The sequence below is a fragment of the Pagrus pagrus genome, assembly GCF_965226575.1.
Source record: "Pagrus pagrus genome assembly, chromosome: 13".
Lineage (NCBI taxonomy): Eukaryota > Metazoa > Chordata > Actinopteri > Spariformes > Sparidae > Pagrus > Pagrus pagrus.
In genome coordinates, this window is record NC_140197.1 from 24,161,027 (window position 1) to 24,186,168 (window position 25,142).

The 25,142-nt window shown below is 42.2% G+C and overlaps 1 protein-coding gene across 1 annotated transcript in view; it reads right to left on the reverse strand.

Moving 5' to 3' along the window:
• Window positions 1-3,555, reverse strand: part of stat5a (signal transducer and activator of transcription 5a) — a 15,575-nt gene extending 12,020 nt beyond the window's left edge. The window contains exons 1-5 of the mRNA XM_084372187.1: window positions 3,441-3,555; window positions 2,446-2,583; window positions 1,730-1,886; window positions 472-561; window positions 257-261 (exon numbers count right to left, since the gene is read on the reverse strand). Coding sequence (XP_084228313.1) covers window positions 257-261; window positions 472-561; window positions 1,730-1,886; window positions 2,446-2,583; window positions 3,441-3,544 — 494 coding nt within the window. The 5' untranslated portion in view covers window positions 3,545-3,555. The remainder of the gene's footprint in view (window positions 1-256; window positions 262-471; window positions 562-1,729; window positions 1,887-2,445; window positions 2,584-3,440) is intronic.
• Between the last annotated feature and the right edge of the window lie 21,587 nt (window positions 3,556-25,142).

Consider the following 25,142-nt stretch of genomic DNA (forward strand, 5'->3'; position numbering starts at 1 on the left):
TTTTATGCACTGCTGGCTTTATGGTTTTATAACTCAGCGCTCGTAATAAACCGTGAAATATTTGACTTCCATTTTGACTTCCTTCCTTATTGTGGTGTTACAGTGGAGAAATACAAAAGGTTTACTTTTACAGGCTGTTTAACAGCATGATTGAGAAGGTATGACCGACTGCAGGTTTTATATTTAGCATAATTCAAGGGAATCTGCAGACCCCGGGGGGATAAATGGAGAAAACAGAGAGTAGTTACCCAATTACCCAATCTATGAATCAGTCACCATTATGTAGTTGAGTTTCTGTTTGTGTTTGCAGGCTTTGCGAAGACTATCAAATGAATAATGCATGGGGAAGCCGCAGGTGTGCGAGGTTTATATTTCAGTGGGGATGTCCGAGTGTAAACAAACAAGCGTGCATGCAGGTGTCAGCTTGCGTATGCATTTTACAACACACACGCGCGCATGCATCCTACTCACATTGGTGGCCTCTCTGACGAGCCTCTGCTCCGTGTAGAGGATATGTTTGATGCATCGGACCAACTCCAGAGGACAGCGGTCATACGTGCTCTGAAAGACAAGGACCACATGTGCTGTGTTAAGGCTTGTTAGCTCCTGACGAGCGGAGTGGCTGCTGCACACAGGACTCACCAATTTAGCCGCATCAAGGAAGCTCGCTAAGTTCCCGAGTCAACGCGCAGAGACACTAAAACCCATTAGACGAGCCTAATGAGACTCATCTCCGATGAACAGTGCACTTCATATAGCCACATGACTCATTAGCATACACACACATTGTCACGCACACACAACAGTGTTTATGAGTTACAGTAATATTTTTACCGATGATGACTGATGTTTGTGGTTTCACTTTCTGTTTGAAAATACTGTTTGCAGTCAGTTGATGACATTCTTGTTGTTTCCTGCCATAAGTGGAAGAATGTAGCTGCATTAAACCAGAATTGCTTTCAGTAAACAAACCAGACTACGGTGAGAAAAGGAGCACAGGGTGTCAACATTGTTGAAGTTGTGTAGGTAAAGGAGAATCTAACAGAACAGTAACAGAACACATACAGGCCACATCTCATATATCACATTCAACCACATCTGTATGTTCACAAAACTGAGCGGCAGGAATTCAGGATTGCAGTTTGATTCCACGCAGCCAGCCCCCTTCCCCCTGTTTTTCTGCCTGGTTTCAGGGAGGGGAGAAGACAAACAGAAGAACGGATCTGTGAACAGGGAGCTCGATCATAAATAGCAGCGCTGGCTGGCTACCAACACCCTCACTTGGGCCGTCCTCTTGTTTTCCTCATGGTGGATACAACCTGTTCTTAAAACATTGTGTGCTTTGCTTGCTCTTCCTAAGACCTACGGTGACAGGGGCTCTGAGTCGAGTCACTTTTTATTATTCTCAGACTGGAAAAACTTTAAATGTGAGTGTTTGCTGAAAACGTGGCTACTGTCTGTGCAGGTGGAATTTTTATGATCTCACTTCAAAACTCCTCCAGAGTTTTTTTTGTTCTTTTTTTACTGCATGAAGCGTAGACACTTCATGCTCCAATATTTTTTTCCTCTCATATATTTTTATATCTCATATACTAGCAAACCAACAAATCTGTCTATCAGACAGGCAGCATGAATAGGAAAAGGTGGGAAAAAGTCCATAAACATTGTAATGAACTTTCAGTGCAGTGCTCTTCTCACAATATGTGAGGTATGTTTCCAAAATATTTACCTTGAGCTGGCTGGCGTAGTGTCCCAGTTTAATTTTGAGTAGGAAGCCGTCCTCTCCCACCTGGTGCTCGGCCTTGTTCTGCAGCTCCTGGATCAGACTATCCAGCAGGCGTTTAGCCTTGAACTCCTCCTGTGGGTTCTCCAGGTCTATGGTATCCCTAACAGCCACATACACACACACACACACATACATGCAGGCAAGACAAATAAGAAACACAGTCATAAATAAACACACATGCTTAAAAAAATAACTCTAAGTAGTTGAAAATAACAGTTGAAAAAAGGGGACAAAAAATGTGCCAAGCCCCTGGGAATAGCGCCAGGCTTAGGAGCTCATTAGACGTACGTTGTGTGAAGGAAGCGGCTGACAACATTTCTTGAGAGTCACAACCCGGGCGAAATGACTCATTACACTTTCATAATTTGATCCAATTGGACCGATAACATCTGGAACGTCTAGAGGAGTGGAGGGCTAATTCCAGTTAATTTTATTCCCAGGAAGGACGTTTGGCTTCACGCGCCACTGAACAGCTTTCATAAGACTGAATGGGGCGCCGCCTCTGACGCTGTATCCAGATTTCCCTTAACAGATCTACTCATGGAAAAACATGCAGCACAAACATTTGTGCAGGCATATATGTGGGCATAACTGTACACAAATGCACACACGCACACACACACACACATTTATTCAGTTGGTGCTGCAGAGCAACTCACCACAGCTGGCCCTCTATCCACTGGGAAAGATAATGTCGCACCTCTATGGGGAAGTGCTGACCATACAGAGACTGCATCTGGTGCAGAGCATCTCCCTGGAGCTGCTGGGCCTGGATCCACACTGCCATCTTCAACACCCTGAAATTGATTTTAATAATCAGAATCAGAATCAGAAATACATTATTATCCCCTAGGGGGAAATTGTTTTAAAAAAAGGGGGGTTTGTTATTAATTCGAGAGCAGCAAACACAGCTTAAAGAAAATGATGATGAAAAAAAAGAGATCATTTAAGGAAACTGTGAAACTTTCACTTTCAATTGCCTGCTTGTTCACTAACCCCTCCCTTGAACAGCAACTGTGACTTGTCTCTGCAGGTCTGTTAAGACTTTAACTTTCTTTTCTCTCCAGAGGCCTCAGGAACCCAAATTGGTTTGAAAAGATGTTATTGCGACGCCTTTTAAAGCAGAAATCATCAGAGTAGCTGCTGGATACGCTGGGTGCAAATGCTTGACGATGCATCAAGAGTGTAAATATTGTCTTGTCAACTAAATTTCTGATCTTGGGGCTTATGGAGACTTTTAAAAAAAAAAATATTTTAAATCAAGTCCCCATCGACTTCAGTTATTTAGAAGACTGCTGTTTTGCTGTGAAACGTTTGAACTTCACACAGATATGACATCGGGGTCATATCTGGGTGAACTTATCCTTTAAGGGCTTCCACAGGACCCAAGAGCTCCACGCTGAGTGTTAGTGACTTTGTGGCAGGTCAATGCTGCTTGTTTCCAGTCAACACACCCACTCACCCTTCTCAAAAGTGGCAGAGTCACTGTCAGTAAAAGACTGAGCGATATGAGTACGCGGGAAGTTTGTGGTGTATGTGTGTACGTGTGTGCGTGTTAGTGTGTATTGGTAGGTGCTTGAGGTGTCAGTGGTTCTCCCTGAGAGTGTGTTCATCTTTTTGTGTATTAGTGTTTATGTAATTGAAACAAACAGACCTGATCTGTTGGATCTCTGTCTGTTTCTCTTTCACTTTATCTCTCTGGCTCATTTCCTCTATTAAAAACTCCAGTTTACGACATCCAAAATAGCCACAAGCCATTTCCACACTGCTGCTGCTAAACTTGAAGACGTTTCCTTTACTTTCCCTATTTAAAGAAGAACAGAGGCGACTCAGTAATTAAACGTTACACTGATTTGTAACTGGGCACTTTGTCATGGGCATTGCATAAAAATCAGGAAGCCGCTTCCCTGCACGAAAAGAAACCACTTTGGATTTAAGAGGATCTCATGACTCGAACAACTGACCTTCAGTCATCGTTCTAATGACGCCATGAGCTGGCAGGATAATAAATCAATTTCATGAAAAACTCCCAAACCATGTCGCAAACATCTCCTCTTATCTGATCGTCAGGCAAAGCACGTCCATGTGTGAGAGCCATGGCAAGTCAAGCCTCGTAACTGCGCCCACATTACAATCGCTGTGTCGAGGTGAGATGAGCTTAGAAAGATAATTCCACTCCTTATGGTCTTTGCGTCTGTTGACACTAATCTTGTCAGGCTATGGTAATGCTCATCCATTCATATCGCTCTAAATATCTCCTGAACTTTTGACCTTTGACCCTCCAGCTTGTTCTTATACAATGAAGACTTCAGACTGAAGCGCAGACTTCAGAAGGCAATAACATTCATGCACCTACAACACTGCTTTAGTATTTGTATGAGCGGCTCACCATGGAGAAAAAGCTTTGATCCATAAAATTCGGACAGTCTGCTTCAGTAAACGGTGAGCTGAAATCACATCAACCGCACTCGGCAGATGATTTTACGGGGCCTTTTAAGTGTCAAAAAATTGAAGGAAATTTGCCTGAACTGATCAAATAATATTTAATGTTACTGCTATTTCATTAAAATTGTGCACGACAACTTCAGATCACCATATTTTAACGCTGGAAATTGTGATGTCTTTATTCAAACTCTCTGCTACTAAAAAAATATCAGGTATGTTGTGTCACACCTGCACTCATTAACAAACCCAGTAATGTAATCAAATTATTTAATGTTACCTAGCTGGACACTTTCCCTACGTGAAACAACGAGCTGTAAACTCACCAACACAAGCGTAACTCCTCTGTTGCTGTATCTCCGCTGTGGTGTAAACATGCAGGTTGTTCTCAGATATTGTGTGTGCAAAGGCAAAACTGAATAGCTGTTTTTCAAAAGACAATTAAGCACTTATCAAATGAGTAATGTGCACATGTTTTATCTGTGAGGGCATCAGCAGCGAGCATCAACACTCGCATCAGCTGACTGGAGGAGGAACCGAACAGGAAGAGCATGAATCCTTTTCAACCACCTCTTTCTGCTTTCCGTACCATCCAGTATTACACAGACACGGAGAGCATGCTGGGAGCTAAAGCTTTAAACTGTGTTTGTTGTGCTGCCAAAAGACGGTAAGACAAACTGGTCCGTCTGTCTCTTTAACAGCCCTTTAAGGAGGAGGCTCCAGGTGCTAATTGCCCACCATTAGCACCTCCAGCAGGAGGATGAGATGCTTCCCTGCAGCTGTTTCACTCTGAATAACCGCAACGTCCACACGCCCCGCCGTAAACCTGAGACAAAACTATGAAAACTAAACACTCTCTTCCTTTGTCACTTTTCTCTGTATGGTACAACCCAAATCTGCTGATCTCCATTTGTAATTTACAGGATTTCTCTATTGTTGCAGTGGTAGTTTTGAAATCCCTTCACAGGAAACTCTCAACACTGCCCATTGTACCACTAACTTCACAGCAGGTTGAAAGAGAAAGAAAAGAAAATCCACCTTACCTCTTGCCTTCAGCTCTGCGTTACCATGTACCAGCAGGAAACTCTAAAGAGGAGCACCACAAACCTGAGACAGACAGAGAGAGAGAGAGAGAGAGAGAGAGAGAGAGAGAGACAGAGAGAGAGGAAATGAGTCAACTTTGGGTGCTTCTGAGGAAGCTATCTTTTTCTTTTTCATAAGGACCAGAGCATTAACAAGAAACTTTATAGAGACTGAAAGGGAAAGTCCAATGAACAGATTTCATTCATTCCAGTTTTCTTGGACATGTTAAAATAATAATGTAACATATCAGACTTCCCAGGGCTACAAAGTACACAAGTGAAGCTCTCTTACTGATGTTATGCATCGCTCTTGAAGCTGTTGCAATTAAGAATATATTTTGGGCAAACAACAGCACGAACTGATGAGAGCTGGTAGAGATGTGGACAGAAATATGCTATACTATAATTAAAGAAAAACTATTCTTTATTGCAACTCCTTCTTTCAGTTTCTTTGCTTGGTTGTACTGGCGTTGCACATGATAACATGGTGACATCACTAAGAGGTATAAACACAAAATAAGCAGTCAGCCAATCGGACAGGCTGACCGTCAGACGGCCGGCAGTACGGCCAGATTAGCTACTGCTTTATTTGGAGGTAAAACCGAAAGTGTCTGTAATAATCCCTTGTTGCACCGTGTGTGTAGACTCACGCAAGTACAGTCGGTCAAAGAGTTTGAGCACATTGAGTTGGTTTAATTTAAAAACCCATCATTTTGTCTCTGTGTCAGCCCTCTGCACTCGCTAAACCAGGGTTGTTGTCTGTTTTTGTTCAGAAACTGAAAGGTCTCCAGAGTGGATCATTTTAAAACACAGGCTTGATGTTCAATTGAGCAAAATGATGACATTAACTGCCCCATGAGGGTTAGCAGCCATGTCAGCTCTAACTTTCTATGTGGTCGATCATTTTAAAGGGGAACTCCACTGATTTGACACATCACAGTTTGTTTACAGGTATTGTGGAGTACCACTACATAAAGCGTTTTGTGAATCCAGACGGAGCCGTGCAAAGTCTGATTGATGTCATTTGAGGTGATGTTGGTAAGGACCGCTGACTAGAATTTTGATAAATTCTGGAAGCATAACACCAAAATCTCTGATTGAACTGCTGATTGTCGAGTTGCATTATGAGCGATATAGGCACCAGGTTTTGACAAGAAAGAAAAATGCATGAAATAATACACAATCTTTTTCGTTTTGCTACATTGATTTTGATTGTCGCCACATTGTGAGATGTCAGCAGTCACTTGATGAGAACAGCCAAGCCAGATATACAAAAATATAATCCAGGTGGTAACATGTACTTTTTCTTTTTCTTTTTTTTTGTCTTTTTCTCACAATTCATCTTAGAAACACTGAACTGGTCCATTTATGGAGTGATAGTGCATGTCTAGCTGAAAACAGAGATCTGTATATAGTCTACAGACCCAGTTTATAATCAAGAGGCTGGTGGGTGTCAGAGCAGCTGTGTGAAGTTTTGAACTACAGCCTGAGAGATAGCCATGACTTTCTGCTCTGAAGTCGGGCCTATCATGATGGAGACAGCTCCACTCCAGAACAGCTGAAACACATATGCTGGCAGAAGCCTCCACACAAATATGTTTTACTGTCTAGATGTGTGTGCCTTGACTCGATCCTGCTTGTTTGTTCAAAATAACTCTCTCATGACCTAAAAATTATCTCCCACTTGAGCAATTTCCTTCAATAGTGTCTCACTGGGCAAAGCAAATGTAGCCCTTATGTCATGTGATTGAAACTATGACCTCTTCAACAGGTCTGCATGCCCTGCTGACACTGCGCACTGATCCATGTGGCATAACCAGCATCAACTTGTGTCTCAACCCAAAATACTGCCTCACCTGGTTGTGTTCTGACTCATTACTGAGGGAAAAATAAATCTTAAGAGGCTACGAAGCACAAGGACAACTCCCTCTTCGATTTCCTTTATCAGCGATGGAGAGGTCATGTGTGCTGATACCAGCAATTATCACAGATGTTTTTATAGCACTACGATATGGGATTCATATCAGTGCTCACTAATGCACTTCTCTTCCCATAACAGTGACAATGATGCACTGTGCGCTCGGTTTTCTGGGAACAGAGTGATGCTACTCGAGAGGTGAAGGCTCTCGAGAGGTTATTACCTTAGCTCCAACATCTTCACACTGTCACAGAGGACAAGGATGGGTGCATTTTGAGGTTCAAGACAGTGAAAATAATAGTAGAGTAGCTCTGCAAAAAAATTTATGAAGTTCAGTGCACACACACACACACACACACACCCCATTTTGCCTTGGCTCCCCCTTCAAAGATCATCAGTTGTCATTCTCTTTTATCTTTATTGCTATTCTCTTCCAACAGAGGGAGAGAGGCCTTGGCTCAATCTCCAAAGCTGTTCTAACACTCACACACACTTTTTGTTGCCCAATTTTGAATTTACTGCAAACCGCACTGCCAACAGATTTTTCCTGTCTCGTTCCTTCTCTCTCCGTCTCTCCCTCACACACAGCAGCGCCGAATGCTGCATCCAAACCAATCCAATACCATGGCAACGACAGGCACTCATTTCACTCAACTGGTGAACTGCCAGTTAAGTGAATGAATCCACCCCAGCTTCCAGGGTTTCTACTCTCTCAGATACCAAACCACCCGCAGCTCCACATCAGGTTGAAGCAAAACCAGTCAGCTCCCTCAGCCCCTTCAGACAGCGCTGGCAAGGATGCAAGGAACAACTACACTGGTTTTCTTTTTCAACCACTGTGCAGAATCGTGGCATATTTATGAGTTGCGAATGGGTGGATGAGAAATCATGAGAATGGCTTTCCAGCGAGCATTACACAACTGCTAAAAACAAACAAATCCAAACCCTGTCCTAACCAGCTGTACAGGGTTCTCCATACCAGCCCATACAGGGTGAATGTAGCTCTTTCTGGTCATCTATCTATTCCTACTGTATGTGTGCAGGTAAAAGGTTTACATCACTGTACAAAACTATCCAAGTTAAAACAAGGGTACTCGCCATTTGATTCAACCCTTATATTCTGACGTTCAAAGTTGCGACTGTCGGTGAGCGATCTATTTAAAGACATAATAAGTAACATTTCTGCGTTAAAATGTCTAAAAAAGACTCGACCTTTGTTATATATTTTGTTGATTTGTGTACTTGCATTATCCCAAATGTTTCCATTGTTTAAACCCAGAGAAATGCAATTTTGTCGTCTGTCACTGTAACTTTGACGACTCACATTGGACGATAGTTGACTTTCTGTTTTATTATGTACCTTCTTGCATTTCTCTTGTCGGACTTCCTGCTATTGTTCAGTTTCCCGCTAGTTTCACTCATCACCTGTTTTCAGTTGCACAAGCAGTCATTTCAGTACTCATACTCCTTGTTGATCACGACCCATTTGCGAGTTTTCATTGCAGACCTGCTTTCCATCATTGCAGCCATTGTTGTTTCTTCCAATTGTCTGCCTCGTCTGATCCGCTGACCGCCACTAAACTTCAAGCTACCAAGTAAACTTTTACTTTAGTATTCTTGTGTGATCCTCGTGTTTGAGTCCATTTTTGAGTTCTGGGGATCCTAATAACCCCCATGCTACTTATGTCTTTTCTTTTGATAGAGAGATCCATCGCAGCAGAAATGACATACACTGTGTATAATCCCAATTATGAACCTCTAGTTAATGTGGTTGTGTGAAGTTACAAAACAGAAGAGGACACTCAATATCGCAGTCTCTACGATTTGCCTGAAAAGTAGATCGTGGGCGCCTTCAACAATCGATCACAGTCTAAAATCTGAAGCTCACCCACCCCTAGTGTAGACCAATCCACTTTACACTAAAGTAAAAACCCAATACTCATACTTGCTTCAGGGAATAATACATGTCAGCCTCTCTCTCTCTTTGTGGAACCACAGTAAGCAACTCCACTTCCATCTTGAGTGTTTAACTTGCTGTTGTTGTTCTTGAAAACCTCAAAAATTCCTATTTGACATTTGTTGAACTGCTTTTTAACAACTACAGCGGGCACTAAATCATCGCCTGTTGTTGCCTCAATGGCCGAGTAGTGTGATTCTAACCAGGACAAGTTTATTTGGTCTGAGACAGATTCACAGTGTCTTGTCACAACAGCACATATATCATGTATCAATCGCAATCACAGCATCTGTTAATACTCATCGGTTCCTGCAGCAAATGAAATACAGGACAGAAGTAAACGTCAAAGCTCCAACTGAGTCAATCGGCTCTCGGTGGAAAACAAGCAAAGTCAACAAAGTCAACAAAAAGACATCTTTTAAGCCAAGCCCTCCCTGGTTTGTCCTGCCAAAGACACAGAGCATTCAGTACACCATGAGCCTCCAAACAGGGAGAGGCTCTGGGCAACTGTGTGAGGACAGACCAAACAATCTAAGTAGCAGACATCCTCCTCTGCTGACTGATCTGTTCCAATGAGCTCCACTTGTGAGCCAGTGTGCTTCGTATTACAACACGAGCCACCCAGGCAACAGCAACAACACTGCGATCCCTCCTGAATTGGTCCCGAATCATAATCGACATCTCTGTCGTGCTCAGTTAGCTTGTGACAATCACAACATATTAGCAGAGTGTGACGAGTCTTTTAAAGCCCAGCTGAGAGTTGTTGTTTTTTTCTTTTTTCTTTTTTAAATGCCCCAAGTTTTTCAGAGCATCTTCATTTCACTGGCTGCGATGTGAACAAAGTGAAATTAAACACCAACTGGTGTCACCCACTCTTTCCTCTGAGGAAAAACTGCCATTCATCAACGCAAGTGCTTCCTGTTAGGAAACTGTGCCACCCACCGTTCAAAGCAACCTTACCTCTCTCCTTTACACCAAAGCCGTGTGAATGCCAGAATCAAAAGGGCAAACACAGACAACGTGCCATGTGATGCTGCAGCTACTTTCATTGTGTTTTAAAAAACCCAGTCATGGGTTTTGGCATGTTTAATTTACAACTGAGGTCAATTAACTTTACTGACAACTATTTGAAAGCGTGGGGTGACGTTTGGAAGCCGGTGTTGAAACTGAAATGATTCACCCACAGAATGGGTCTGTGCAAGTTTTCATACTGTAGAGACATGGAGTGAATCGAATGGCTGCTTATTTCACTTCGAGGGTGCAGTGCACACTGAGATCGTTTGGCCAATTGTCAATTATTTTGTAGTTAAATCAGTTATTATTAGTTTTTGTTGAGACTCTCAACCTGATAGGACTAATTTGAGGGAGTCTATTCTAGTCTGGGCCAGTTGCTGTTGACAGTCAGGAGATAATATTATACAGTGTGTGGTGTTTCACAATTTATCTACTGGTTCAGCCGCCTCATGTTGTTCTTACTGAAATTGTATGACAGGAAATGGGAGCATCTGCAGAAAGAGTCAAAAACGGCAATCAGACAAAAGATAGCACAATGTGCCTTGATTTAAAGAGTATCATTTCATCATCAGTTCACGAGATTTCAACAGCACACGTTCACTCACCTACAGCTCTCTGACTCTTTTTGTTGCCTTTTCCATGAATTGCATGATAATGAGTCTGAGGAGTGCTGTTGTGGTGCAGTCACACACGCAGCCTCGCAGGAGGTAGAACTGGTTGGCATGACCCTAATCAAAGTCTACTGTCCCTTGTATTAAAAAAATCTATGCATGCATGTTGAAATGAAGTGATACGCGCGGGGTGTCTAGTCTTCATAGTTTCAATCATCTATCACTATGTATCATAGCTATAGAGGGACACTTTCGATAATATTCAGTAGAGATGTTAGGTATCCTGTAGATGACATGATGAAATCATAAAAAAGGCAATAACATGCTGCAGAGAAAAGGGCAACAAATCAAACATTTTAGCTGATTTAATTTCTTTCCTTCCTTGAAGTGTAAACAGACAACTTTTTGACTTTCCCTCAAGCTTAATTTTCCTTTGAGAGTTCATATCCGCTGGCAGACAGAATTGCAAAGCAAGGCTTATAGGAAGCCGGTCTCAACAGTGATGGTGTCATTATTCTATAGCCGTAATTGTGCAATCAACATTTAAATCATAAAGATATGTTAAAGCAAAAAAACGCACACCTTAAAAGGTGCAACATGGAGGAAAATTAGTTTAAAACATTATAAAAAAATCAACCAAAATTATTAAATTAATTGTTTTGACGTTATGTCAAAGACGTTTATGTACTGTGTTAAAGAGATAAGTTATCTAATACAGTTAGCGTGCTAACCAGCTAGCCCCAGGCCTGAAAACCTCGTTCTCCCAGCAGTTAAAAGCTCCCGTGCTAGTGGTGTAAACACCAACACTCCTCTGGTAGTCCAGCTAGCTGCACAGCTAACTGAGCTTACAAGCTAACAGTAGCTAAAATCATGGACCTAATTACATATTGCACCTTTAATCTAAATGAAATTACACTTAACATAGGTTGTTTTTCTTTTAAACAAGGCAAAGAACGCAAACAGCTGCATCATCTAATTGTTAAAAAAAGGAAATCAATATAAAGATAAATTACGTTACTGACGGATGTTTATTTATATGGTAGCCAAATAACAGCTGCTGCCTGAGGCTCACAATTATTTTGAAAAGTGGTTTGCAAAGAAATGGTAAGATTGAACAAAATGAGCACACATTTCACTCTTGATGCTGCCCTCTTTATTCGTCGAGGTCAATAAAGGATGTCTAAAATAAACAACTGGCTCCACTGTCTGCCCTCTCCCCTGCCTCCCCGCTACACTTCCATGCTCCCTCAGTCCAGCTGCTCCATGACAGAGGCTATGCATTATCACACCCACTCTGAGCCACCAACATTTATAAATAACATCCAGAGTAAAACTGCCACGTGTAAAATTAAGCCCATAACTTACATCCGGTGTTATGTCCAGTGCACATGGTCGCATCTATTTCCACAGCAACTGTGGCCCATCAGGGGTATTTTTAAAAACAAAAAGCTCCTTTAAAAGCTGGTAAAACAGGTACAAAACAACCTCAAGAGCAGCAAGAGCATGAAAAGGACAATGTTTGCTAATAGTTTAAACAGATGGACTGTTTAGGAAAAGACGGAGGCGGGTGGTGGTGCCATGGGGCAGGGTCGAAACACAGGTTTTGGAAACAGCCAAACCTAGAAATGCACTGCAGTGCAGAGCAGCAGTCAGGGCTCAACACATTATCCGATCCAGGTCAAACATCCTCATTACATCACCGGCACAGATCTGGCCAACTGCTTTCCTGCATGCAAACACTACAGGCTGGCCAAAGTACATCTTGTCAACTCATCAGCTTTTTCAGCAGGCAGACGGCACAAACACGATCATCGCCGTGAATCATCTACAGTAGAGCTGCAACTAACTATTACTTTCATATCGGGTACTCTGCTGATTATTTACCATTAACCAATTAATCATTTTGTCAATAAAATGTCAGAAAATGAAGAAAACGTTCAGACCCCAAAGTGACGTCAGTTAATTTTCTCACTACCGACTAATAGATAAAATCAACAAATTGTTGCAGCTCTCTGAGATTTGAATTCAATTTTATGTTAATTTACACACATTTATAGGATTTAAGTGTACGCTCATAGCAGATTCTACTTTAACTTAAACTGCAGATGGGTCAGTTCAGAGAAACGCGACTTCGCTTCGGTCTGACTGTGTCTGACCACACGTGGAGGTTAAAGATGGGGCTGGATGAAGAGAAAAATGGATCAAACATTCTGAAATTGCCGATGATCACTGACAGAGGGTCGAACAAATGTGACCACTGATTCACGTTGAACACACACAATCACAGAATGATAGCAGAAGAAGAAGACATGAGAGACTTGTTGTCACAGAGGAGCACATGACAAGCGAATGTGCCAGGAGCTCACAGGGAGGGACAGACGACTACAAGAGGGTCTTTGTGCCATCTAACCTGCCCTGAGGTCCTGTTGCTATGCTCCAGCCCACATCCAATCACGCTGTCAACATGAGGAAGATCACTCATTAGCTCAGTAATGCACTTGTGTGTGTGTGCGTGCGTGCCCGTGTCGAGTGTGCAGGTGGTGACACATGGCTTGTGCATTGTCTCACATTTGAATATGGAAAAACCTTAATTAAATATGGCTCGCAAAACTAAATTAACACTAAAAAAGGAAGACATCCGATGGGTAAATCACATTGTGAGCCAAACATCTCTGCCCTGCAGCTCTTTCCTATCAGCTCCTTACAAGTGTCATCTCCATTGCAACAAGCTACCCAAGGACCAGAGCGGAATATTATACCGTCACATCCTCACATTAGCAAGATGAGCTCATTTTTTTTATCTCTCGCCGACATCGAGGGAAAAAACGAACGGACGAAGATTGTTCTGAAAACCAGCTATCTCTCAAAATGTGCACCAGCGAGAAGCATTTAGAGGTACACTTTGTACTTTTGTGTATCTGAGAGTATGTGGTTGTATAAGTAACAGCTCTCCAGCTAACGGAGTCATTGCCCTCTTGATTTTCTCCGCTTATGAAGTAGCAAAAGAACGTGACGCAGGAAGAATCCACCCTATGACAAATAAACTCTGTTACAGAACAGATGCTGTCCCATGCAGCGGTCTCAAAACTCAGTTAATTTATCATTATACAACCGGGACCAGGATGTCGTCCAATTATGCTACTCACGGAAACAAAAATTATATAAATGAATGCTTGTATAAGTCATAAAAATAAAACTTTTTATGAAACCATCTTTTAATAGTGGAGTGTGGAGGATGAATTTGGGAGACTCTCAGCCTGAGGAAAGAAGCTGCTGTCTGTGGCACGTATAGCCAGACAGCAGCAGGGTGAATATGGATGCCTTCAAGTTATGGAAAGTTTTGTCAAATTAAATCGCGAGAAACGTGAACCCTGAAAAGCTTAAAGTAATCTTGAGAAATGGAGTAAATCTCAAACTGGGAAGAACTTGACAGATCGGATTGAGGGGAACACACACAGAATCACTGAACAGGTCCAGAGACCATGACAGATTTATGAAGGCGAGATGACCTGAGAGCGGATGGATATTTTTTCATTTAAGACAGACGCAGCATGCTTGAGGCCAGCAAGAAAAATGGTGATCTTATTCATGCACACAGATACACACAGTTTCCAATTACATCGGAAAATAACCGAGGGGAGTGAAGGAAAACGCTGCCGGTGTGGATAAATGAACATTAAGCAAGTAAAAAGGCACGGTGGAAGCAACAGGACATCTGCCTGTGGCCACAGTGTAGTTTGTTGTTCATTTGTAAATAACGTCTAAAAACCAAACAGACATGTGTCAAAAAGTCATGGTACAGGGCATGAATGGGGAGGGGGGGAAAGGGACAGAGTGTGTTGCTGGACAGTTGGATTCGACATCGTACTTCTTGGAAAGTTCTGCTGCAGTATTTGGTGCAAAGGTCATTATCAGCCTAAAACGAGTCCCTCGCCTTACAGCCAAGGTCCAGGGTGTTGTATTGAGCAGGCTCTATTGGCAGAAAGGGAATATGATAGTCGTAACTGTGTTCTTCATGTTTTCTTTACCTTAGCATGAGCCTCTCTACAGTAGCCCAGAACAGACAAACCTAACACTGACTGTTTTTGAGGGTTTTAGTGGCAGAATCAGGCGGGGGTCACCACCTTTTTTTTTTTATAAAGAAGCCAACATTTTGCTGAAAAAGATGACTGATTGATTCGTGGATCAAACTGTGCAGCATACAGTCCATTTGACATAACAGATGGCAGTATCTGCTTTTTTCATGTTCAATTACAAGAGAGCTGAAATTGTGCCTTTTGTGTCGTGCTCTTGGACAAACAAACACACACAGACTGACAGACCAAATGTAATTGTGCGAAGAGTAAAGAAAAGCCTACACATGCCCCCAGGTAGCCCGTCACCCACAGAGCTGCAGCGGAGGTCTGAGGGGACTCTTTGTCTGCTGGCTGCCATGATGAGCCACTACAAATAAAAGGAGATGACGAGCATTATATCGCTGCTTTCACACAGGTAATCAAAGGCCTGTGGGGGGCTGTTGTGTAGAAATTGTCAACACTGTTGCAGACATCAACTAAACATCTCCGAGTGTCAACACACTCCTCAGTAAGTACTGTGCTCTCCAGGGTACATCCTTTCCCTTACATGAACATAAACATGCTGTGTGTAGTGAGTTTATGGATTGTTTTTACATAAGTTCTTTGGGTTATTGTAGTAGTACTGCAGAGTTAATGTTGTACTGATACTGCTGCTACTGTGGTGGCTCAACAGACAAAAGTGAACACCAGCAAACATGGTCAAGATACCAGGGACATCGCAAGAAAGCAGGGATTTGACACTGACTCTGTCACTGGATTACTTTGATAATTCAGAAAACTTAAATACATGTTGATTCTCAGGCAAGCACTGAAGTTTATTTGAGACGTACTGATAATTATATCCTTGAGAAGTGAAAGTCGCACCAAATCTAAAAAAAATTGTTATCAGTGTCTGAGTAATTTTGCATGTCTCACAGTTTGGAAACCTCCGCGTTCAAGTAACTGGACACTGACAAAATAACAGAACATGGTGGCGAGATCGCAGACAGCATTAAAGCTGCAGACACAACACAGTTACGCTTTAACATTAAACATGTGTACGCAGATATAGGCAGATTCTTACTGACTATATGAGTACTGTAAACATAATCTCTGCAAAGCTAGTAGCCTATTCGTGAGAGAAAACAAAGTTATTATTCACAAGCTCACAGTAGCTTCCCTGGGGTTGTAGGGCTCATACATTAATATGATGTGATTGCAAAAAGTCAGAGGGGGCTGATCTGACAAAGCAAAAAAGCTAAACTATTCTCCATGTTCATTTTTTTCCCTTTTTTTTTTTACAGCCATAAATGGAAACAATGAGAGAAAAAAATGAATCATTGACATCTAATCGATGCCAGGTATAAATGAATCATTTCAACAGCCATGGAAATCGGTCTTCTTGTATTCATACTTTTCGAAATGTGCATTTACTTCCATGCTTAATAAAAAGTGACTGAGGAGCCGAGACTCTACGGTGTGATTCACTGAATGAATATCACAGTATGTCTTTATTATTGCTGGATTATCTTTTTGAGTGTGAAGCCCAACCAACACAGATTCAGAATGCCTTCCACGGAGAGAAGAGCACAGACTAACAGCTCGACAAACTCTCATTTCCTGGTCCATTAACCTCCTAAACTATGGCTGTTAGAGGCCAGTCAGGAGGCTATTGCTAATGGAGTGGATTTGAATGCTGTTATATGGTTGATGATGCTCTTGATAAATTATTATTGAGTCTTGTGCTATGATTTATGTGCTTTGCAAAACATTCTTTGCTTGTGTCTCGCCTGGGCAAGTGTCACAGGGGTTAGAAAATTATACCAAAATGAAACTGAACCAAAGTGAAGAGACTCAGGTTAAATTGAAAAAAAAATAAACATTCAAAAATCAGCATCTGTCTCCGTCAGAGTGGAGCCACCACAGCGCCTGTGCCTGCTTCCTTGATGAAACACCAGGCTTTAGCAATCTGTTATTTCTGTGTCACTGACTGGAGCTGTGACTGGGCAGAGCAGCCTGCAGGCTGAGTGATGGGGCAGCAGTCAGTATGAAGTGGGATCAATCAGGGAGTCATAATATACTGCAGGTGACAGGACCCTGCTGGACTCCGCCATCCAGCCCAGAAAATAGCAGTCTGTCATTCGCCTGCCTTTCACCGAGAAGCACAACCAGTACATGGCTACCTGGGATTTCTCCTCTACATGTAGCGAGCCTCGGTTGTCTCTGTGTAATTTCATGCAGGAATACATTTGCAGAGCCTTGTTTTGGCAACAGAGAAGCCTTACTTCACTAGTGATGACATGTGGCAATGGTGGCCTTTTGAGACCTTGTGAGAGTGACTATTTAAAGGAGTTGGCCTCGTAGAGAGGCTGCAATATCTTCTCATTCTATTGTGATCGTCAGTTTAATCTCTCCAAGTGACTTTTTCAAGTCTACAGAGAGTACAGTGGCACTCAATATGTCCTTATTCATTTATGAATGCTAACATAACACATTACTGAAGGAACATTTTCCATTAAATCGTTTTGCACACTCATGTTAACCTGTGGCTCATGTTTGAGAAAGTAGTTTTGGAAAAAAACAATATAATACAAATAGTAAGTAGGTATTCTTTAATGTATCATATTTTTTTAATTGTCAGATGTCTCATTTTAAAATGAAGCTCACAAATGCACAGCATATCTTGACTCACACCCTGTGGTGTCACTCCAGTGCTTCACAGGGAGGGAATGAGTGCCTTTTGCAGATCCCTATTGCTGTACTCATTGTGCTGGCTGAGTCCCGGACAGTGTGACCTCATTGTGCTCAGCTGGCCTGGTAGCCTCTGAACCCACCGCCCTAAACCCCTTCCAGCCAGAGCCCGAGCAGCCAATGATCTGCTTTGTTCCCCCGGCTCACGCTCTCCAACCATCTGGACAGACGTCTAAGAGCAAGTCAGGGTATTTGAGGTGAAACGACTGCAGCCTATATGTGAAAAGGAAACGGTGCCATTTTGAAATACTTTCAAGTGTCTCTTGTTAGTTCAAGTGCAGCGCAGCTTTTATATTGTACAGTAGGTGCATAGTAGAAGAGATGTAACGTGGCCACTGGGCACAAAAACATTTAATATCTGAATATCAGAATGAAAGCTGGCTCCATGTACATCCAGACCTCCATGTCTACAAAGTATCGCATTAGTCACAGTGCATGATTTTGCACAGTGTGTGTAGTGCAGATTAGTGCAGATAGAGATCTGCAAAGGTAGTGATACCTCTGAGCTGAGCTCTTTCTGCACCGCGCTCACTCAACAGTGAACACAGAAGATATGACAGTCGAGACAATTGACTGTCGTGTTTTCTATCAGGAACTCTGTGCATGTTTTAACCATTTAAGATTGAAAGATTGTGATTTTACTGATATAAGCATGTCCTTGAAAGCAACACAAATTGAGTTCTTAAAACCGCTTACAAACACATTACCTCATTAAGATGTTGTAATTCTGCAAAAAAACTGACAAATGATTAACGGTCATGGTCACATTAACAACATTTTCTCCAGCATGTTCATTTTTCATTAATGGCATGAATAAAAACAAATGGCTGCCAGCCAATAGTTCGCATTGAAAAAGCACTTGGCAACAGTATAAAGTTCCCACAATCTCTCCTTGAATTTATTTAATCTAACCATCCAATGTATCATCCACCCCTTAAAATGTGCGAGGCCTCTTTGTCAATCAGTTGTCACCAGAATAATACACACTATATGTATCATGTTTAACATTATTATCATTATGTCTCTGCCTTGCAACAGTGACAACCCACTGTATTTGACTGTCTACATGTTCATCTATATGTGTGCATCCATGCGTGTTGGTGTCGACTACAGAGAACCAGCGGGCGACATTATATAATCTGAGGCCCAGAGGGAGTGTTAAATGTGGACATGGCCTGAGGCTCAAGTCCGCGGCAGCAGCAGGAATGCCAGCTTGTTGGAGTGGAGCCACTTTTGGAGCAGAACCCTGCAGCCAGAAAACCACTGAGCAGAGACAGACAGCAGGAACAACCAGCCAGCCAGTTGTCACTGTCCAGCAGTCTATAATGAGACATCAGCGCAGGACAGTGTTAGTCCACTTGTAAAAACAGATATTAGTTCTAAGCCCAACATACTGCCCTTTAAGCTGCTAGTATGCATTATCAAAAGTCCTTGTAAGATGGTCTGACAGCCACAGAAACGCCCTCCTTTCACACCCTTGCGATGTTGGAGCTGACGACCTGGGGTTTGACAAGTTCGGTTACTTTTCAAAACCGACAGCGAAGCATTCACACCCCATTCAAGCTGTGATTGGCCAGCTACGCAAAGGTGAGAAACGAGCCGGAGTCTGGACTTCTCTCCCTAGTTGCTTTTATAATTCCTGACACCGTTTCTGTTGTTGTTACGACCCTAGAGCTCGTATTAACACTTCTATTAGTGAATGTGCTTGAATTTTCTCTGATCTCTCTGTGTTACCTGAATGTGCAGTGTTTCCCATACATAGGCTCTACTTGGGCGCCCCCAGGAAGAGTGCCAGGCCAGGTATCTATTAATTGGGGCTATAATAGATGATAAACAGTGTGGTTCTTCACAGGAAAATCATTAAGAAATGTGACATATGTATAAACACATGCATCATTTGTCTTATTTTCCAATTTTGGAAAAACAAGACAAAAACAAGCTTTTATCGTCATCATGTCCAAACATTCCCCATTTATGACTGATTCAATGGGCTCCTGCTGTTGGGCTCAGGCAATTCTCATTTTCCAGACTGAAATCCCAATATGTGTATATTTGTTTCAAATTTATTGTCATTAAAAAAAAATGTTGTCATCATTGTTGTAGAATGAAAACAACAACAGACACGCCCTTCCATCTGAATAACAAACTAACACACTACATGCATGAAGGCTTTAGGCTGCTAAGAAAATAAGAAAAAAAAACCTTTTCAAAATAATCACCCCACAAGAAGCTTAACCTACATTCAGCATGAATTAGAAACAAAGAACATGAAACAGATCCAGACGATTACTGCTCCATGTGTGAGCTGAGGGCATCTGGGGTGATTGTCTTTCCCCTTCTCTTCTTAACTAAACACATGCAGTGGGAACTCTAAACTGCTAACACAGACCTTTGGCAACATTGTGGTTTTAAAGCCCAAGTGCATGTGTCATTTCCACATGCAGCATGACTGGATGTTTCTGCTACCACCTGTCTCAAAGACTAGAAAAACAAAGGCTGGATAGTCTGTGAAGTAGCTGACAATAAAGCCCAACATTAATGAATTATGTAATGAATTTATAATTATCTTTGGGAGACGCTTGTTATTTTTTGGCTTGATGTTGGTCGGATCATCACAAGAACAAAACAGAAATCCTTGGAAAATCTCTGATTAGACAGAAAAAACATATTTTCATGAGCAAGTGGAGCAGAGCAAATCATTAGCACCGAAGCTATTGTTCTGAGTCAGGACCAGCCACAGGGGCCCCCTTCCACCAGTTGTTTTTCCAGGCCAGATTCAAGGGGCCCCTGAAGAGAAGTCCAACACAAATTAGTACCTGGCACACACACACATACACACTCACTCTCTTACATTTCAGTTCAGACCTTGTGTAGCGACAGAAGCAAATTTAATACTGAAAATCACTTATTTTCCATTGCCAAACTGTGCAAGCTTTGAGAACGAATAAAAAGACCTTGGAGGTCATCTATAAGTACACTGAATGTTTTTCTGTATTATATCAAAGCTGCATGTTATAGTCATCTATCTATCTATCTATCTATCTATCTGTCTATCTATCTATCTATCTATCTATCTATCTATCTATCATGAACAACATGCATGATGTAGAAATTAAGACAAAATGTTAACTGTACCTGGTTAATTAATTGCAAAACTATTTATTGCAGCAAGTTAAACATAATATTGAGTCTTAAATCTTTTCTAAAACCTGTCTCAAACAGATTATAAAATTGAAGACAGAAAATGATTTTTTTAAGTAATACTACACATGCGAAAAAATTGTAGTGATGTCACTCAGTGGCAAAGTTGCATTGTGGGTAATGTAACCAGCAGGTTTTGAAAAGCAGTCCGCTCTTCTATCATTGCACTCCTACAACACTGCTGAAATCATTCTGTATGGTTTAAAAAACAAGTGATCAAAATCGAGTCGGCAGAACCAGTTTTCACCGTTTTCCTTTTCAGAACCTGGCGCCTACATTACCCACAATGCTGACTTCGCTACCGAGTGACATCACTGGAGGCGATTTATCAGTTTATATGCAGTTTCCTCCTGAGCCACAAATAGCTTTATACTATAAGTTCACATATGTGGGCTAGTTATACTCGCCAAGACATGTCAACACACTTAAATGTGTAAAATTGGTGGAGTTACCCTTTAATTTAGAAATATAATGATTTAAAACAGTAAAATAAACACTGGTTAGATCTTCTCCAACAGTGTCTTATTCTGTGATATATGACTTTATCAGTGTGTCTTGAGCGTCGCAGGGCCTTCTGCTGCAGCACCTCTGCCATTTGTCTGGGGTCAGGCGATGACTAGAGAACATAATAACCAACTCACACTCGAGGTCTGCCGTTAATCTATCCATCAGTTCATACATTGTTTAGCCTTTCCAACAATCTAAACAAGAGGATTAACATAATCCTTCATAAACATATACAGGAGAGTATATTCCATTGCTCTCACAGCTTAAAAAACAGCCTGCACACCCATTTCCGTTGACCCCCATCCTCTAAAACCAGCCTTGTCGTCTTGCCACACAGTCTGTTAAATGCCATCTGACAAGTGAACAAACATCATAGGGGCCCTCCACGTCAGGGAGCTGGGGATGCCCCAGACAGGACCTGTGGGAGGGGATGTGTGGGGGGTCAATGAGGAACTGTGATGAGGCCCCAGTTGAGGGTGTTGTTTATATATTCCTGGGGTAGGGCAAATGAGGAGGTCCTGCTGTAAACCTGCACCCCCGCTGGGCTTGAGACTGGAATTTCAGTTTGATCGCAAGAGTCAGGAGGAAATGAAACTTTGAGGTGAATCTCACAAAATTGAAAAGTGTATTTTATTATTTCTGGACCAGGTTTGAAAGTGAGCAGGCAACCGTGGGACTGGGGATTTCCAGTTTAAATGGCTACATATAGGATACATGTACATTAGATGTACATTTTTTTATTTGGACATCGGCAATATCCTGAAAAACTCTGATTACTATGGCAACATTTCTAAAACCAGAGAAAAGCCTGGAGTCAGAAATCCCCTTTCCAAAACAAGATGCTCCTGTGGGTTTGAAACAACAGCACTGTGTCAACTCCTTGCTATCACAGCTGCTCAAAATGTCGCTGCTTGTATCACCAGGGTGGCTGATAGGGTGAATGAACTCCTACTCAATAACAATGACTTACAGATGCAAATGTAGTTCTGCTTTTAACTGTTCTCTGTCCCAGCTCTGTGCTGAATGACGTGCAATGGAAACCTCACTTACTAAGTGTGTCTAAAGGATGAATGACATGTAATTACATGGCTTATGTCAATATAAAACAAGTAGAGTTGGGTATCGCCACTGATTTTCTAAATCAATTCCATTCAATTTCACAAGGTTTCGACTTGAATGGATTCGATACGTTTCAATATCGACTGGGTTAGAGGACAAGGAGCCCTCTAACCGGAAGCATTACTAAAATGATCCATATATATCTATAGTATCTATAATTTTTTTATGTGCTTACTTCTGAAATCACTGGGCTCATATCACTTTATGTCTGCCTACCATCATCATCAGTCAGTCATTGCAGGACTCCCTCACTCTTTCGAAGGATCACCTCTTTGCACTCTCACTAGTTTACCTGGTTGTAGAAGGGAAGGAAGTAGCTAACGAGCCATCTCGCTTCCTTCTAACCTCTGTTGAGAGAGCTGCACATAAGCAGTACCGATCAGGAACTGACATGGCCGGTGACAACGTTACTGTAGTCCATTTTTACATCTTTTATTTCAGTCTCTCAGCGCCGACTGAACAATATCCGAGCCCTGCTTGAACAGAGACGGTATATTATTGTGTTTCCACTGACACATTCCTTGTAGGCAGGTCAGCTGACTCCCTGCCCATTCTCTCCACTGTTGACAAGGCAGCTTCTTTATAATCTCACTCACATACTAAATCTTGCGGGCCTTTTCTATCCTTTCTGCTCTGTTGGATAACATTTGTTTCTAGCTGACAGAGAGCCCAAACCTGACTCACTGTGAGTGACTTACAGTCATTGCCCTGCAGATGCATAGTAAGAGGATCTCGCTGCACACCTCCGGCTGGTGTGGACTCAGCCGTCCTGCTGCGTGAGGAGCTGGGTGGAGACGGCCGTGCGCTGCGTGAGCTCGCATCCATACGGAGGTTTCAGGCAGTTGAATCGATGCTTTTCATCAGCTGGAATAAAGGGTGTGCTGCTAAATTCGTTCACCGGAGGCAGTCACTTGACATTTACATGCAATTACATTCATTAGCCTAACTTTAACAGAGTTAGTCTGAGAAATTCTATTCAAAGTTACACCTAATTTATTTGTGCTTGAATGCTCTAACTCTATTAACTCAGGGGCTCGTGCTCTTGTCCATTTCCTCTTTCGGTCATGCAGACTCAATCTTTGCTGCCGCTCTGAGATGCAGAAGAAAAATAGGGGTTATGTATTGTTGCAACATCTACAAACTGGTATGACAACATCAGTGACATGCAGCACCTGAATGAAAGAGTTTACAGCTTTACAGTTAAACTTGTCGCTTCTCCAAGTTTAAGTCTCTTTGTTTAACTTCAGTGTTCTCTTGCTCTTCGCTCTCTCCTCCATCGGTGCTCCTCTAAACACCGACGCAGGCACTTCGCCCTTTGATCTTCCCGGCGTGTCATGTGTCAGAGGTCAGATAGCTGCAGTTTCTCACACACAGTATCTAACCCAGTCACCAGAGCTCGGGGGCCCATCCCCCCCCTTGCACCGTTGCTCCCCTTACCAGTCTCCCCTCTCTTCATGGCAGGCTCAGAGCTTCTAGTAAAGGTCAGCTCCACCTTTATCGCACGGAGGTCTTTGCCCCAGAGCGCCAGCACCAGCACCACTTCATGACAGACAAGACTGGGTTTGAGAATAAACAGACCCGATTTTATTTACTACCAGCGGGGTAAATTCTTATTGTTAAGAATATAAAACCATAATTTTATTTGTAGCTGGTGTCCCAAAAGTAAAAAAGCTCCTTCATTTAAATCACAGGCATGTCAGAAAATCCCCTTATATTCCTCGTCACAGGCAACCAAGCATAAAACATATATCATCACCCAAATGACTAACAGTTCTTCAGAGCAAAAGATAAAACGAATGACTCGTTCATTGGTTGAAATTCCTATTTAAGCTTACTTATTCTCTCCCACGCACATCACTCATGCAATTACTTCCTCTTTGATCAAAACACCAAACTTAAAGCAGATGGTTAATAACATGAGATCAAATGTTCAATTACCTCTTAAGAAATACGGAAGCATCTGGACAGCAGCTTGATTGCGTCGATAAACTGTGTTGTATACTGAGAAAACTGTCTCGATCTTCGGGGCACACAAAGCCTGCATTTATTAAACTTAACTTAAAGCTCGATTGTAAACTCGAGTCGGGCTTCTATTAAACCTCACAGCCTGTGATTTGGTTTTGACGATTATCTGGCCACAATCATATGAATATCTGATCTAGCTTACTGCTAACTTGATCCACTCGGCATAAGCAACGCTGGTTGGCTTGCAGAGAGAGAATCGAGACACAAAGCACAAAGCATTCTCTTCTATTTATGTTCGTTTTTTGAGCACAGTGAACCACACACAATGCCCTCAAACATAGAGAGCTGATCAACCAATAATCCAAATGTCATACCCTTGCTGTGTTGCATTGGTGGAGCTGAGCGCGGCAGAGGAGGACCATTCTTTACCAACAGAAAAAAACAGGACAGAACTTCGATCTCTGCCACATTACACAAGGAAAACAAAGGCTTCCACCTTATGGTGCTGTGTGCATGGTAGCGTCTGAGTGATTATGGTAGTGGCAAAGGGATAATCTGGATAAGCTGAGCACAGACACTGAAGTGACACAGAGTGCCACAGCCACCCCCATCACCCTCATTCCCCTGCTTTCTCTGCATGATGTCATTTCCTCATTCACTGCGCGTTCACATGAACATCTATGCATTGCTTTAGCATAATGAAAATGCTCCTAAACTTACCCGCCTCTTCAATG